At 41.1% G+C, this 16,585-nt stretch overlaps 1 protein-coding gene across 1 annotated transcript in view; it reads left to right on the top strand.

Moving 5' to 3' along the window:
- The window catches only part of b4galt2 (beta-1,4-galactosyltransferase 2), a 183,622-nt gene that overhangs the window by 100,928 nt on the left and 66,109 nt on the right, over positions 1-16,585 (top strand). Inside the window, exons 3-4 of the mRNA XM_088349145.1 lie at positions 447-565; positions 2,464-2,580. Coding sequence (XP_088205271.1) covers positions 447-565; positions 2,464-2,580 — 236 coding nt within the window. The remainder of the gene's footprint in view (positions 1-446; positions 566-2,463; positions 2,581-16,585) is intronic.

The raw sequence follows: 16,585 nt of genomic DNA on the forward strand, positions 1-16,585 counted from the left end.
TCTCAGGGGGAAGAGCCCGAATGGAGAACGATCTTGAACTTGCAGATTTCTTCTTGGCTCTTGGGATCACTAGTAGACCAGATTGTGCCGATTCCCTCTTCTGTTTTTGGCCACTAGAGGGCGTCGGCTGTGACGATTTATCCCGCTCCAGGCTGCGCTCGACAATGAATAATTACTATGGAAACCCTCTTGGTGTAAAGCTCCAATATGTAAAGATTCCGAAACATATGGTGTGTTTTCACCCTCACATAATTACCGAAGTTAAGACGCGCCGACATCAAAGAGGATTTTCTAGGAACGTGTGTTCTGAAGCCAGCCTGGATTTTTTGATAAGCAGCGATCGTTGCTTTGATGATTTCGAATCGCCCGTTAATCTGTCGTCCTATTTGTTGCTTCCATTGTTTGGCCTCACTCCATTTTTTCCCTTGTTGCTCTCTCGTCCCCAGTGGGCCGCCTGTTGATCGAGTTCAGCTCCCAGATGACGATGGAGCGCGTGCAGCGAGAGAACCCCAACGTGACAGAGGGGGGGCGCTACACGCCCCCCGATTGTCGGCCGCGATGGAAGGTGCGTGTGTTTCATAATTGGAAAAATAATTGCTTAGCTATTAGTGACTACATTTTAAAAGAAGATCAGTTACCCAGTGTTCATTTGACCTGTGAAAAGTGATGGGTCCCGGGGACTCGCATGCTGAAAAATCTATGGGTCCCAACAGAGATCTATGGGTCCCCAAAATTTTGTGTTACCGAGGTTGAAATCGTAAATCGGTGACATCTCTGTATTCTGACAGTAATGTTTTTTTTGTATTTAAATTTGAACATGTGAATATTTGGACATTGATCTCGTCTTGAAAATTGTTCCAAAGTTTGACTCCACACACAGACACACACGTACTTTTCCTGGTAGTTCTCACCTTTGGGATTATGAATTTACTACAGCCCCTTAAGTTATAATTTCCCTCTTTCCGAGTGAATACTTTTTGGATGTTTTCTGGCACTATGATTTTGTTGACCTTAAATAGCAGTTGAGTGAGAAATTTTACTAAATCATCCAATTTTAATAATTTGGACTGCAGGAATAAAATATTAGTATGATCTCGATATCCTACCCTGTGTATGGTTCTAATTGCACGTGTTTGGAGGATACAAAGGGGCTGTAGTGAACTTTTGTAATTATTTCCCCAGACTTGTTATGTGATTAGTATGGTATCTAACTATCAGGTTGCAGGGTTCGTACAGGTGCTTGAAACCCTTGATTTCTTTTTTTCCCCTTGATAATTTTTCCCTTGAATCTATGATTGTTAAACCCACTTAAACTGATCTGAATAACTCATTATATTTTTAACAGTATATTCTAATTAATCAAAGTTTAAAAAACAATATTGGATTAATCTTTTAAAATCAATAATAATGCTAAATGTATCTAATGACTAAAAAGAAATATGTTCAGAGCAGGCCATTGTTTGCCCACCCTAAAATCTATCTATCTAGCTAGCTAGCTAGCTAGCTAGTAAGCTATCTATCTATCTATACCTATCCATCTATCTATCCATCTAGCTATCTAGCTAGCTATCTAGCTGTCTATCTCTCTATCTCTACCTATCTCTACCTATCCATCCATCCATCTATCCAGCGATCTAGCTATCTCTATCTATTTCTATCTATCTATCTATCTCCATCCATCTATCCATCCATCCATCAACCCAGCCACCCACCAACCCCATAATTTCGTCCCTCCATATGAAACGGGACACAAGAAAGCGGCCATCTCACTCAGGTCAGGGTGACACAACACACTCTTTTGTTCCACAGCAGGGCCCGACAGCTTTCACTGGTTTACCCCCGCTGCATCATACAGGTGCCCTGCCCATCCCTTAGAACGCATCCAAACACCCCACTATCCTTTTACAACGCCTCTCCACTCATTCCTATCACCAACAAGAGCTCTAGCTTCCATTATATTTAGACCTCTTTCCAGCACCATCCATCCACGTCAATCTCGGCCTTCCTCTTGGTCTCCTTCCATTTACTACTGCTCTGTAGATCCTCTTCAACATTCGCTCCTCATCCATCCTCTTCATATGTCCAAACCAACCGAGTACTCTCTTATCCACACACTTGCTCCGTTCCACTACTACTCCAGTTCTGTCTCTCACAATTTCATTTCTAATTCTATCCAATCTTGTCACTCCGAACATACTCATCAAACACTTCATCTAAAAAAACATTTACATGAAACATGAAAAAGGTTTTTAGTTCTTAAACATAGTTCTTAATCAAAACATATTTCGAAATTCAACTCCCAGTTGAAGTTCATAGTCATAATAAACATCAAATAAAGAGAAGTATATATTTCTTCGAAGGAACCTACAGCTTTTCCATAAAAATGCAATTTATAGGCAAACAGCATCATTCCAATTTAAGGCTTTTCCAAAATGCTTAAGTGCTTGTCACCCTTTGCTGAAGGTGGCCATCATCATTCCGTTCCGTCACCGTGAAAACCATCTGAAATATTGGCTTCACTACCTCCACCCCATTCTGAGACGGCAGAGGATTGACTACGGCATCTATATCATCAATCAGGTAGGCTGTCCTCTTTTCTTAGGCTGCTCAGATTTGTGTGTGTGCATGGATTTTAAATCGTCTTAAAGTATATCTCTTCTATCTGACCTCGTTCCTTTCCCTGTTCCTTTTCCGTGCTACCCTTTTTGGGGACCGAGACCCTATTTTTTCTTTTTATCAATAAGATATTCTGTCAGTTACTTTTAAATATATTAAGAGATCCTGGCACATTTTCAATTTTATGAGTAACGTGATATTTGGACAATAGAGTGCACTTGATTATAAGCCGCACCCAGTACATTTTTCTAAAGGAAAAATCCTTTTATACATACATAAGCCGCACCTGACTATAAGTGTCAGGTTCAAACCAACACTTGTAACAAAAACCTGCATACAAAAAAGACACAGAGAATTGTGAATGGTTTACTTGCAAGGGAAGCAAATGGAAAACTGCTTTTGGTTGCAGTTCCTCCAACTCACTCCAAAGCAGTGTTCCCTCACCTTGCTTTATATTCAGAAAAGGAAAGCCCTGGTTACGATGTCGTTTCAACACTAAGGGTTAGGGGTTGGTTGAAGGTTGAATTTTTCCATTGAAACCAGTTCTTGCACAACAACTTCTTATTTGAAATGTGACTGATTAGATCCTTGGTCTTCGGGACAAATCTGTAACTGATTCACACCGTTAGTTCTCTCTAGGGTGCAGTCGAAAACTTTTGCTGAGATAATATCCCATTTTGTAAGCACGATATCTCTATTATGTATGTTATAAGCAAACATATAACACACATAAATTATAGTAAAGTTGAATAACTTATGTACATTATTCCAACAATAAGCCTTATGTGCTCACATTGAAACATGAGATATTTACAAAGAAAGACTACATAGAAAGAGTTTTGATAATATACGGTACCTTAACTCCTTAGCTGCCGGATCTTTGATAAACAATTACCTGTCTGTACTGTCATGGTTACCGATGTGAATCACCTGTGCTGGGCTCTGATTGGCTCCCTGGCGCTATTTAAAACCAGTCCTGTCAGTCCCCTGTTGTCAGTCCATCTGCGAACCTCAGTGTATACTAGGCAAGCCTTTTTCTGTCCTGTTTTTTGCTCCCGTTTGTCTCCGGCTACGTGCTGTTTTGAAATGAAATGAAATGATCTGCATTTAGATAGCGCTTTTCAAGTCACGACTTCCCAAAGCGCTATTGTGCTTCACATTTCCCAATAACGGCCGTGCAGCCATGTGAGGCGCTAAACCTGCTTATTGGGGGTATAAGGGGTTCAGTGTCTTACCCAAGGACATTTCGACATGTAACACGGAGGACCCTAGATTGGAACTGCGATCTCTTGATCCCAAGACGAGGGCTCTACCTCCTGAGCCACTGCCGCCCCCACGTCTCCTCTCCTGTCCCGTTTAAGACCCCTTTTTGTTCCCGACTACGTCTACTCTCCCGTTCTGGCTTACGATTCGTTTCCGACCCCGACCACGCCTTTCTCTCCCAGTCCCGGCTACCGACCAGTTTTTCTGTCCCTGACACAGCCATCGCTCGCGACGGAAGACCCACTTCCGTGTTCGGATCACAATCCGAGTACGAAAGTGATCCTTCCTCTTTCCTTCTCGTGATAAACGTTATACAATTGGGTCCTGTTTCCGTCCTGGCCCTGACATGTATGATGTCCCCAGTCACTAAAATACGTCATGCCACACATCATTGGAAAGCTTATACTCCTGGGATTCAAGATTTGACCATTTCAAAACATACTCATCAGAGAAACACGATTACCTTTACGTCCCCTGGCTGTCTTCACCTTCTTTGAATGTCCACGAAAATGGCTTTGTTACTTTAAGGACAATCCATAGAATCCAACCGTCATTATTTCTGTTAACCAATCAACAGATTCGTAAATTATTCCCATTATGGTAGTTAGCCCTTTTGATTGACACGTTTTCCATAATGAGGGTCTGTTCATGCTAGTTTTATTAGTGTACAAAGCTCAAAGTTACAATAAACTCTTCCTCGACACATATATTCCAAGTGTCTCACTCTTACCTCTACTGCTTGGGCGCCCCTGGTGGTCATTTGAAAAAATGCATAAATTAGCCGCATCATTGTATAAGCTACAGGGTTGAAAGCTTGGGGAAAACGTCACAGCTTATAGTCCGAATTTTACAATTTATGTATGTATGGAAAATGGTGAAAAATAATGTTATTATTATCATCATTATTATTATTGGTATTATTACTATTATTCTTATTATAATTATTATTATTATTATTATGTTAGTGTTGGAATTAACTATAATTTTATATTACCACTTTTTACATTTTTTAAGTTGTTAAAAATGTGAAATACTTTCTCTTTATGACTATTTTACAACAAAAATGGTTAAATGATTAAAACTATAGTCAATTAGAAATATTGCAAATGTTTCTTATTTTATTAAAAAAAAAAATTGTGTGTCAGAGGAAAAATATTTTTTTAAGAAAAATATTGAACACTACAAAAAAAACTTAAGAAATCATCAAAAATATTCCTTCAAACCCTTTTCTAAATAATTGAAAAAATGGCGGTTTTGTATTTTATAAGAAAAAATGGTTCAAAATATAGGAAAATAATAAAAATCTTATTTTTATGAGGTTTTCCTATTTTATGATGCTTTTTACTTTTTTGTAAAAAGAGAATAATACATGTTTTAAATAAACAGGGCTATTATTTTTTCTTATAAAATATACATTCTTGACAAATATAGCATGAAATATTGAGAAATTATAATGAAATATCCCTTACAAATACTTAAAATTATCTAAATTATTTACCAAGGGTTTCTTTTTCTCAGACATTTAGGTTAAAATATTGTAAAATAGGGAAAATAATCCTTCATATGTATAAGAAATACAACAAAAAAATTCGAATTCATTTTCATTGGAACCATAGTTGAGAGTCGTGTTGGCATTTTTCCCATTATAATAGGAATATATGATTTAGTACAAAAGTGTGTTGAAATAATTGACTAAACTGTACTATAACTGATACATATTCAAATTAAGTGTCTATATTATCTACCCATGGTGTTTTTAAAGAACCTTAGGTTAAAAATTGTAAAATAAGAAAACAAATCCTTAAAATTGTCACGACCAGATCGGAGACAGGACCCACTTGCGTGCGTTTCTCTTAGTTTTATTGGGAAAAAGGGAAAGGATAGTACACACGATTTGTAGATTGCTGGTCGTGGGGAGCAGGTTGCTCAGACGCGGAAGTGGTATTTCCGTGGCGAGTGAAGGCGGTGTCGAGAGCAGGAAAAAACAGATCTGAGGCCGGGACGGGGGAGAAAAAAAATCGTAGTCAAGTTCAGAAAATGGGTCGGAGCCGGGAAACAGACGGGAATCTCAACAGAAGAGAGTCAGGCTTGAAAGGCTTGCCCAGCGTGAGCTGAGGTTCGCAGACGGACTGACAAAGGGTGACAGGAAGAAGGGGGTTTAATCAGTGACAGGCAGCCAATCAGCATCCGAGGCAGTTGCCGCCAAAGGAGCAAGCACAGGTGCCTCGCATCAGTAATCATGTCAAAAATGAAATGAAATGAAATGATCTGCATTTATATAGCGCTTTTCAAGTCAATGACTTCCCAAAACGCTTTACATTGTGCTTCACATTTCCCAATAGCGGCCGAGATCTGTGCAGCCATGTAAGGCGCTAACCTGCTTATTGGGGGTAATTGGGGTTTCAATGTCTTACCCAAGGACACTTCGACATGTAACACGGACAAGCCGGGATTCGAACTGGGATCCCTTAATCCTAAAACGATCGCTCTACCTCCTGAGCTACTAAATCTAAACTTAAAACTCACTTCTACTCCATAGCATATGAATAACCTACTCTTCTCGTCGGCTGAAAAATAGTCTGTGTAATATAGTGTTATAATCTGTGAAGCCCTTTGAGACTCTTCGTGATTTAGGGCTACACAAATAAAGATGACTTGACTTGACTTGACTTGAGTTCTTTGAGTTCTGATATGAATTACTAATCCCAAAATATGCTAATCCATCTGACAAAATGATCTGTATTATATGTTAATGCCTATAATAGTTTTAATAATGGAAACAAATAAAGAGTATACCAGAGAAATGCTTCAAAGTCAGGGTACGCGCTCTCCTGGCCGATATTTTCCGCTGCACCTTTAATCGCTTCCCTACAGAACGGACCTTTTTAGTTCCACTTGCCCCGCTGTGTCTGCTCCCGGTACGTTGCCTTTATTCTTGGGGTTGTTTTTTCACGGCGGCTGTCGGCGGGCCAAATAGTGTTTGCTGTCCCAGCAGGGTTTATTATCCCTTTAAATCTTGTTGCTCTTATCATTCTTAGTTCACTCTGAAATCGGAACTTAGTGACAAAGTTCCGTGTACAGCAGACCGACAGGATACGAAATTAATCCGATATAGGAAGAGGGTCGTAGAATGAAATTACCGGTTAAAAAAACATTGAATAACAAAAACATATGTAGAGATTTTTCTTCTTTTAATTTTGAAAATCGACGCCAAATTGTACAAAAATGAAAAAATGTGGGACTTTCAGTGTCATTTTTACACGAAAATTACAAAAATTGCTACTTTTGGTGGCATTTTTGCACGAAAAAGAGCAAATGCGGGACTTTCAGTGTCGTTTTTACACAAAAATGACAAAAATTGAGACTCACTGTGGCATTTTTGCACGAAACTGAGCAAATGTGGGACTTTCGGTGTCGTTTTTACACGAAAACGACAAAAATTGAGACCCGGTGGCGTTTTTGCACAAAAAGAAGCAAATATGTGACTATCGTGTTGTTTTTACCCGAAAATGACAAAAATTGAGACTCTCTGTGGCATTTTTCCACAAAAATGAGCAAATGTGGGACTTTCGGTGTTTTTTTTACACGAAAATGACAAAAATTAAGACTCTCAGTGGCATTTTTGCACGAAAATGAGCAAATGTGTGACTTTCTGTGTCGTTTTTACACGAAAATTACAAAAAATTAGACTTTTGGTGGCATTTTTGCATGAAACTAAGCAAATGTGGGACATTTGGTGGCGTTTGTGCACGAAAAGAAGCAAATATGGGACTATTGTGTCGTTTTTACAAGGAAATGACGCTCAGTGGCATTTATGCATGAAAATGAACAAATGTGGGACTGTCTGTGTCGTTTTTACACAAAAAGATGACAAAATTTGAGACTCGGTGGCAGTTTTGCACAAAAATGATTACATTTGGGACTTTCTGTGTCGTTTTTACACGAAAATGAGAAAAATTCAAAGATCAGACTCATGTAAGGTTTCTTCATTTTCCTCATGTTGAGGTTTTTGAGTTTTTCCTTGCCCTCATGTTGTTTCCAGATCTGGGGATAGTGTAATAATAGCCTGGAATAATAGTCCGTGCAATAACCTGTGCAGCCCTTTGAGACTCTTTGTGATTAAGAGCTATACAAATTAAAATGACTTGACTTGACTTGTAAGCGCTGGTTACTTCTATCTTCGGGCAGCACGGTGACGCAGTGGTTAGCGCTTGTGCGGCACAGTTCATGTCATGGGAACCTGTCGTGGGTTCAAATCCAGCTCCAGACTTCCTGTGCGGAGTTTGTATGTTCTCCCCGTGCTTGCGTGGGTTTCCTCCGGGCACTCCGGTTTCCTCCCACTTTCCAAAAACATGCATTTCAGGTGAATTGGCCGGTCCAAATTGTCCCTAGGTGTGAATGAGCGAATGATTTGTCTGTCCCTGTGTGCCCTGCGATTGGCTGGCAACCAGTTCAGGGTGTCCCCTGCCCACTGCCCGGAGATGGCTGGGATGGGCTCCAGCCCCCACCCCCCCGCGACCCTAATGAGGATAAGCGGTACGGCTGATGAGATGAGATGAGACTTCCATCTTCCTCGACGCAACCGAGACATGGAAACAGCAAAACTGGAAAAGAAAATCCAGGCCTTGGAGATGCTAGGCTCCAGGAAATTTCCAAGCGTCAGCTAATTAGCCCATGTGACAAACAAAACGGTGCGCAACACCATCAGACGGCACATTGGACCCTACGAAGAACTGTTTTCAACTGCGCATTGACGGAAACTTCATTGGTATGGTCACGTCACGAGATCATCAGGATTGACCAATATAATTTTCCAGGGCACAGTCCAGGGGAGCAGGAGGAGAAGAAGACTGAAAAATAACTGGACAAAAACAAGCCAGGGACCGTCAATAGTGGAGAAGGCTGTCCGGAGTTGCGTGCTCATTGGTGCCCTGACGGCTCATGCGGTTAGGGGATCCTTGAACCATCATTGGGTAGGGCAGAAGGACAGCTGTGACCTGTAAAAAAAAAACCCACCTCATCCAAGTTTTTGAGGTTTGTTTGTTTGTTCACCTCTCAAAAATCATGTGACTTGGAGAACAGCCCAGAAAGAGAATGAGGCAGGTGGGGAAAACATAACAGGCATCAGATCACAGATTTCCTTTGATCCAGCTTCAATCCGGACCATATCATCCCTGCACCAGGATGGCACATCTTCCACATCGAAAATGGAACTATTCTTTCAATACCGTATTTTCCGCACTATAAGGCGCACCTAAAAGTCTTAATTTTTTTCAAAAGCTGACCATGCGCCTTATAATACAGTGCGCCTTATATATGGCTCAATATTAAGTCGCAAGGTCTCGCAACTTACGCAACAGCCGCCGACTAGATTTTCCCCGAACGTGGAGTAGTCCGCGGTGTATGTTGGGATTTATATACCGGCGTTTCATTGGCTAACCAATGTGTCAATCATCATTTGAATCAATCGCTATTGGCTGAAGTTATTCGGAGCCTCGGATAGGCTAGAGGGCCAAAACAAACCCTGCAATTGGCCGAAAAAGATGTGTCAATCATCAGTTAAATCGATCGCTATTGGCTGAAGTTATTCGGAGCCTCGGATAGGCTAGAGGGCCAAAACAAACCCTGCAATTGGCCGAAAAAGATGTACCAATCATCCGTTAAATCGATCGCTATTGGCTGAAGTTATTCGGAGTCTCGGATAGGCTAGAGGGCCAAAACAAACCCTGCAATTGGCCGAAAAAGATGACTGAGTAGCAAGCTTTTTACGCCATAAAGAAGCATGTTTCATTAGTCTGTATTTGTAAATATTTTACTCTCCTGGATTTACTACACTCACAGTTGTAAGAAGACCGTGGTTGCGTATCATTATTGAACGTGAGAACTTATGTGAGCTATGCGGCTTTATATTTTCCCGGTATCTTGTTTTAGAACGATCTTGATGTTGCTGTGATGAGTTGAGTGAATTCAACTCAATTCCAAGTGTTTATTGTCATATGCACAGTAAAGTTGCGAGCAAAAAAGAAAATAGAAACTAAGGAATGGTTGGCATTTCTTGAATCCCAAGACTTTAACCTTCCGAATTATATTTGGAACGATGTATTTGAGTGACATCTACGACACGTATTTGCTTCTTTGCAAGCTTTGGGAATGTTAAGGGGGTAATAAGTTGGACTGAACTATCTGACTGTTTTGTCGACGTTCCCATTGTAGCGCCTTATAATTCCGGTGCGCCTTATCTATGGAAGATATAGGACCAAAAACTATTTTTTGGGGGTGCGCCCTATAACCCGGTGCGCCCTATAGTGCGGAAAATACAGTAGTCACCTTTTTGTACCTTGAGTATAGCAGAACCTCTGAAGTTAAGGTTGAGTTGAAAGACGTGGAACCACTACTATATTTGGTGGCGTGTTTAAAGGAACTTTTTAATTGCGCTCCGATTCACTGTGAATAGGCCCAAAGGGAAATATACAGTGGCTTGCGAAACTATTTGGCCCCCTTGAACTTTGTGACCTTTTGCCACATCAAGTTATAAAACTGTAATTTCTTGTGGAGAATCAACAATAAGTGGGACGCAATCATGAAGTGGGTATTTTTAACTTTTTTAACGAATAAAAAACTAAAAAGTGGGTGTGCAAAATGATTCAGCCTCATTGAGTTAACACTTTGTAGCGCCACCTTTTGCTGGGATTACAGCTGCAAGTCGCTCGGGGTATGTCTCTATCAGTTTTGCATATCGATATTTTTGCCCATTCTTCCTTGCAAAACAGCTCGAGCTCCGTGAGGTTGGATGGAAAGTGTTTGTGAACGGCAGTTTTCAGTTATTTCCAAAGATTCTCAATTGGATTGAGGTCTGGACTTTTGACTTGGCCATTCTAACACCTTGATATAAAAGAATGGATGTCACTAAACGTCTTGCGCCTTAACTCTGAAATGACCGAAATGTTAGTTATTTGTCCATCTAAATGCCGTGACTTGTTCTCAAAAACGGCTCCGAACATTTACAAATGCAATATCAGCCAGAGTGACTCAGTCAAAGATGTAGATAGATAGATAGATAGATGGATAGATAGATACTTTATTCACCCCCGTAGGGAAATTCACACTTCTAGCAGTGTTGAAAAATAAAATAATAAAACAAAGATATAGAATATAAAAATACCCAATATAACGTATTTGAATAGAGCTACAGAAAATATACACTGTAATAAAAATAGGGTAATATGCAAACGTGGGGGTGGGGTTTAATGTGGGCTTTTACTCCCCCGGGTGGAGTTAAAGAGCCTAATGGCATGAGGAAGAAATGATCTCTTTATATTTTATAATACTGTGTCAAGCTTTGAACATCTCTTCAAAAGTAGTGTTGGAGAGATTAGATCATGACTTAATCAATCAAGCTATATTTACTTTGTCGATTGATTACATACAAATATCATTTATAACAGGGTTCTTAAAAAGCATTGAATTCATTATTTTAGAAATTAATTGGCATTAAAAATTCTTCAATCCGTATTTTGAAAGTCTTAAAAATTTAACACATTCATAAGATTTTTTAGGGGGAACGGAAAAGATTTAGTACCATTTCTGATTTGTCCTTTTTAATAATTCCCCAGTTTACCTTGTGGCAAAATGGCATGACCACAATGAGGGAACTATCAAAACGGTGATGTGGTTTCAGTCGGGTCTTTCAGACCCAAGCTGTATTCGTTGTTTTTTTTTTTTGTGAGATTCAATTGTGTTTTTCTCTCACCTTATTCCTTAAATTTGATTTTAAAAGGCATTGAAAAGTCTCGACTTTACCTTGTCTTAAGCTGTAGAAACCCTGTATGAATTGAAGTCAGTCATGGTAAAGGAGTAAAACATTTTCACTAAGCGCAAATAAATCTGCGAGCTCTCCGATGCCTTGTGCTTATAATGAAAAGCTAGAGAGGAGGAGCGACCTAGTTATGCTAAGAAACATATGAATAGAATCTTTCTAGCACGTACAGTGAAGAAAATAAGTATTTGAACACCCTGCTATTTTCCTTTTTCTCCCACTTAGAAATCATGGAGGGTTCTGAAATTGTCATCGTAAGTGCATGTCCACTGTGAGAGAGATAAACTAAAAAGAAAAATCCAGAAATCACAATGCATGATTTTGAAACGATTTACTTGTGTGATACAGCTGCAAATAAGTATTTGAACACCTGTGTATCATCTAGAATTCTGACCCTAAAAGACCTGTTACTAGGCCCATTAGAAGTCCACCTGCACTCCACGTATCATCCTGAATCAGATGCATCTGTTCGAGGTGGTTAGCTGCATAAAAGACACCTGTCCACCCCATACAATTATTAAGACTTTAACTTAAAGATACCAGAGACAAAATTGTACACCTCCACAAGGCTGGAAAGGGCTACAGAGCAATTGCCAAGCAGCCTGGTGAAAAAAGGTCCACTGTTGGAGCAATCATTAGAAAATGGAAGAAGCTAAACATGACGATCAATCAGAGTGGAGCCCCATGCAAGATATCACCTCGTGGGGTCTCATTGATTCTAAGAAAGGTGAATAACCCCTTACAAGACAACAGGAGTTGGTCAGTGACCTGAAAAGAGCTGGGACCCCCGTTTTCAAGGTTACTGTAGGTAATACACTAAGACGTCATGATTTGAAATCATGCATTGCACGGAAGATTCCTCTGCTTAAACCAGCACTTCAAGGCCTGTCTTAAGTTTGCATATGACCATTTGGATGATACAGAGGAGTCATGGGAAAAGGTTTTGTGGTCAGATAAGACGAAAAAAAAAACGTTTTGGTCACAATTCCACTAAGCGTATTAGGAGGAATAAGAATAAAGAGTACAATCCCAAGAACACCATCCCTACTGTGAAGCATGGGGGTGGTAACATCATGATTTGGGAGTGTTTTTCTGCACATGGGAAAGGAAGAGTGCACTGCATTAAAGAGAGGATGACTAGGGCTGTGTATTTTGAGATTTTGGGAAACAACCTCCTTCCCTGAGACAGAGCATTGAAGATGGGTCGTGGCTGGGTCTTCCAACACGACAACAACCCGAAGCATACGGCCAGGAAAACCAAGGAGTGGCTCGGTAAGAAGCATACCAAGGTTCTAGCATGGTCCAGCCAGTCTCCAGACATGAACCCAATCAAAAATATTTGGAGGGAGCTCAAACTACATGTTTCTCAGCGACAGCCCAGAAACCTGACTGATCTAGAGAAGATATGTGTGGAGGAGTGGGCCAAGATCCCTCCTGCAGTGTGTGCAAACCTGGTAAAGACTACAGGAAACATTTGACCTTTGTAATAGCAAACAAAGGCCACTGTACCAAATATTAACAGTCATTTTCACAGGTGTTCAAATTCTTATTTGCAGCTATATCACAAGAATAAATCATTAAAAAATCATGCATTGTAATTTCTGGATTTTTCTTTTTAGTTTATCTCCCTCACTATGGACATGCACCTACAATGAAAGTTTCAGACCCCTCTATAATTTCCAAGTGGGAGAAAGAGCCAAATAGCCGGGTGTTCAAATACTTATTCACTGTAGTATCGGTTGATCGAATATTATAGTGTGGTGTGACTAATATTTGTCTTTTTTTTTATAACTGCTACTTCGTATTTTGCCCATATCGATCCGATATCGTCCTAATATCTAACATGCATTCCTACTTAATATTATGGAACAATGTTTTTAAGAGGTCGTGCTGCCATTTTAACCAGCATTGATGGAGAATCTGAACAAATTACACAAAAGATAACATTTGTAGTCACCATGTCCATCTTTTCTATCTGATGTGAGCATATTTTCCATTCTAATGCTAATGAACGCAGATTTAATTATAACAGCCATTATTTTCCTTATCTACTTGCCACTCACTACTGCACTCTGCGATAATGAAATGTGCAACGGATTTTTCGGAAGAAAATTGGGCGCGTTTGTTCACATATGAAACGATATCGATCTCCGTCTTCTTTCTTTTTTATCTTAAGAAAAACAAGATTTTATACACGATGGAACACATGTCTTTTTTTCCAAACGTTGAGCAGTAGCAGGGAAAATATATTTATATTATTATATATTTATAATTTAACATGCCCGCTCTCCCCAAAATAATTGTAATCGTTTAGTTACACTGACTGCATGGGTGAAGGCTAAAATACAATATTACACGGAAGGCTTTAAAGTTGGCCCTAAAGTTTGACAAAACTTTGGATTATGGAACAATTTATTGCATAAACTCAGCATTCATCACAGTCTGGTTAGAAATTGAGGAAATCTGTATTAAAAGAAGTAATCATCTGATAAGTTTACTGTACAGTGGTACCTTTATTGCACCAAATGCAATATTGCACAACCGTTACGATACCGACGTTATCACGACAACCCTGTATGTAACATCCCACATGCCGACATTTCTTGTGTAAATACCATGTAAATTATAACTATAGCCTTATCCCCCTTGTCTTATAACATTATCTTCTCTGTTCCTTTATCTTCTTGCTCATACCTCACTATGAATGTGTAAAACTGGAGTGTCATGCCCAATTTCGTTGTCACAATATGTTAGCCCATTTGTAACAATGACAATAAAGGTATATTCTATTCTATTCTATTCTACCTCATCCATCCATCCATCCATCCATTATCTGCACCTCTTATCCTCAGTAGGGTCGCGGGGGTGCTGGAGCCAATCCCAGCTATATTCGGGCAGACACCCTGAACTGGTTGCCAGCCAGTTGCAGGGCACACAGAGATAGACACTTCATTCCTAGGACCCGGCCAATTAACCTGAAATGGATGTTTTTGGAATGTGGGAGGAAACCAGAGTGCCTAGAGGAAACCCACACAAGCACGGGGAGAACATGCAAACTCCACACAGGAAGGTTTGATCCCACCACCTCAGAACTGTGCCGCACACGCGCTAACCACAGTGGTACTTCTACTTACCAATTTGTTCTGGGAGTAGCTTGTTAACCTGAAAACTTTGTAAATAGAGACGCACTGTATCTCTAGCACGCTAAGAACTTTTGAAATGAAAGTGTAATAAGAAAGCTTGATGAGGTTGAGAAAATGGTTGGATTGCTTTTTTTTCCGTCCACTTTTTACCAGGGAGGAGGAAGTTGCCTAACTCTTCCAAAAGTAAGTTAAACTTAATTTTATATATCGTTATAGTCAAGTCAGGTTTGTTTGTGACCAGCGCGGTAGCCTAGATGGTAGGGCGCCCGCTCCGAGACTGGGAGGTCGCTGGTTTAAGCCTCGGCCGAGTCATACCTAAGACTTACAACATTGGTACGCATTGCCTCCCTGCTTGGCGCTCGGCATTAAGGGTTGGAATTGGGGGGTTTGCTCACCTAATGACTAAAAAATGGCTGCGCCCTGTTCGGCTCGCTACAGTTTAACTGTACGGGTCGGGTTAATCGACATTTCGTTCTGTGTGCATGGTTACAAAGAGTGACAATAAAAGGAAATTCTATTCTTTCTATTCTATTCTATTAATCACAAGCCGTCTCAAAGGGCTGCACTTCTTACTTACTTATTGCTCCAGCGAAGGTCGGGGGGTCCCGTCCCTGTGCGTTGAGCCGACCAGATGAACCAGGTTTTTCCAATGCTGGCGGTCTTGTGCCAGCTGTTCTGCATCCTCTACGGCAACTCCGTGTTGTTGGAGGTCGCCCGCAACGACGTCGAGCCATCGAGTGCGGGGTTTCCCTCGTGGTCGTCTCCAGCCTGCGGCCTTTGGGTCAAACTGGAGAATGGCTCGTGTCGGATGGTCTGGTGGTAGACGAAGGACATGGCCAAACCAGCGGGTGCGGCGTTGTGCGACCAAGGAAGATGCTTGGGGCTGGCACGTGCGGGCTCTGAGCTCTTTATTGGAGACTCGCTGGGGCCACCTGATGTTCTCGATGGTTCTGAGAGCCCTGCTATCAAAACCATCGATTCTTGTGGCCAGGGTGTCGTTCAGGGGCCATGTTTCTGAGCCATAAAGCAGGATAGGGAGTACGGCGAGGTTGTAAATGCGGAGCTTCGTCTTGCGTGCGATGGTCTGGTGCCGCCAGAGTGGTTTCCAGAGAGACTGCAGAGCAGATGCTGCCAGGGCTCTTCTGCGGAGAATCTCTGGTTTTAGGTCCCCATTGTCTGTCACCATGGACCCCAGATATACAAAGCTCTTGACAGGCTCTACAATGTCGCTACCAATTTGGATGGGAGGTGGATCTGGTCCATCACCGACATACATGAACTTGGTTTTCGTCCAACTCACTTGCAGGCCAAGCCGCGCTGCCTCTTCGCTGTAAATGCCCAGAGCGTCTCTCAGCTGGCTGTAGGAAGTGCTGAGAATGATGGTGTCGTCAGCATACTCCAGGTCAGTCAGGTGGTAGTTGCCGAAAGACACTCCGGGGATGCGCTCACTAACCCTGAACATCAGATGGTCGATGATGCAATTAAAAAGGTCGGGAGCAGCCACGCAGCCTTGGCGAACGCCGCTGGAGATAGCAAACCAGTCGGAGTCAATGCCGTTGATACGGACACAGCTCTCTGCGTTGCTGTAGAGCAGCTTGAACAGGGCTATGATCTTGGTGCTCTGAGAGCTTGGAGGATGTTCCACAGTGAAGAGTGGCAGACAGTGTCAAAGGCGGCCTTCAGATCAATGAATCCGATATATAGATGGCGATCTTTACGGAATTCACGGGTCTTTTCTGTCAGCAAA

The sequence above is a fragment of the Urocampus carinirostris genome, chromosome 1 (genome assembly GCF_059441175.1).
Source record: "Urocampus carinirostris isolate Australia breed hairy pipefish chromosome 1, RoL_Ucar_1.0, whole genome shotgun sequence".
Lineage (NCBI taxonomy): Eukaryota > Metazoa > Chordata > Actinopteri > Syngnathiformes > Syngnathidae > Urocampus > Urocampus carinirostris.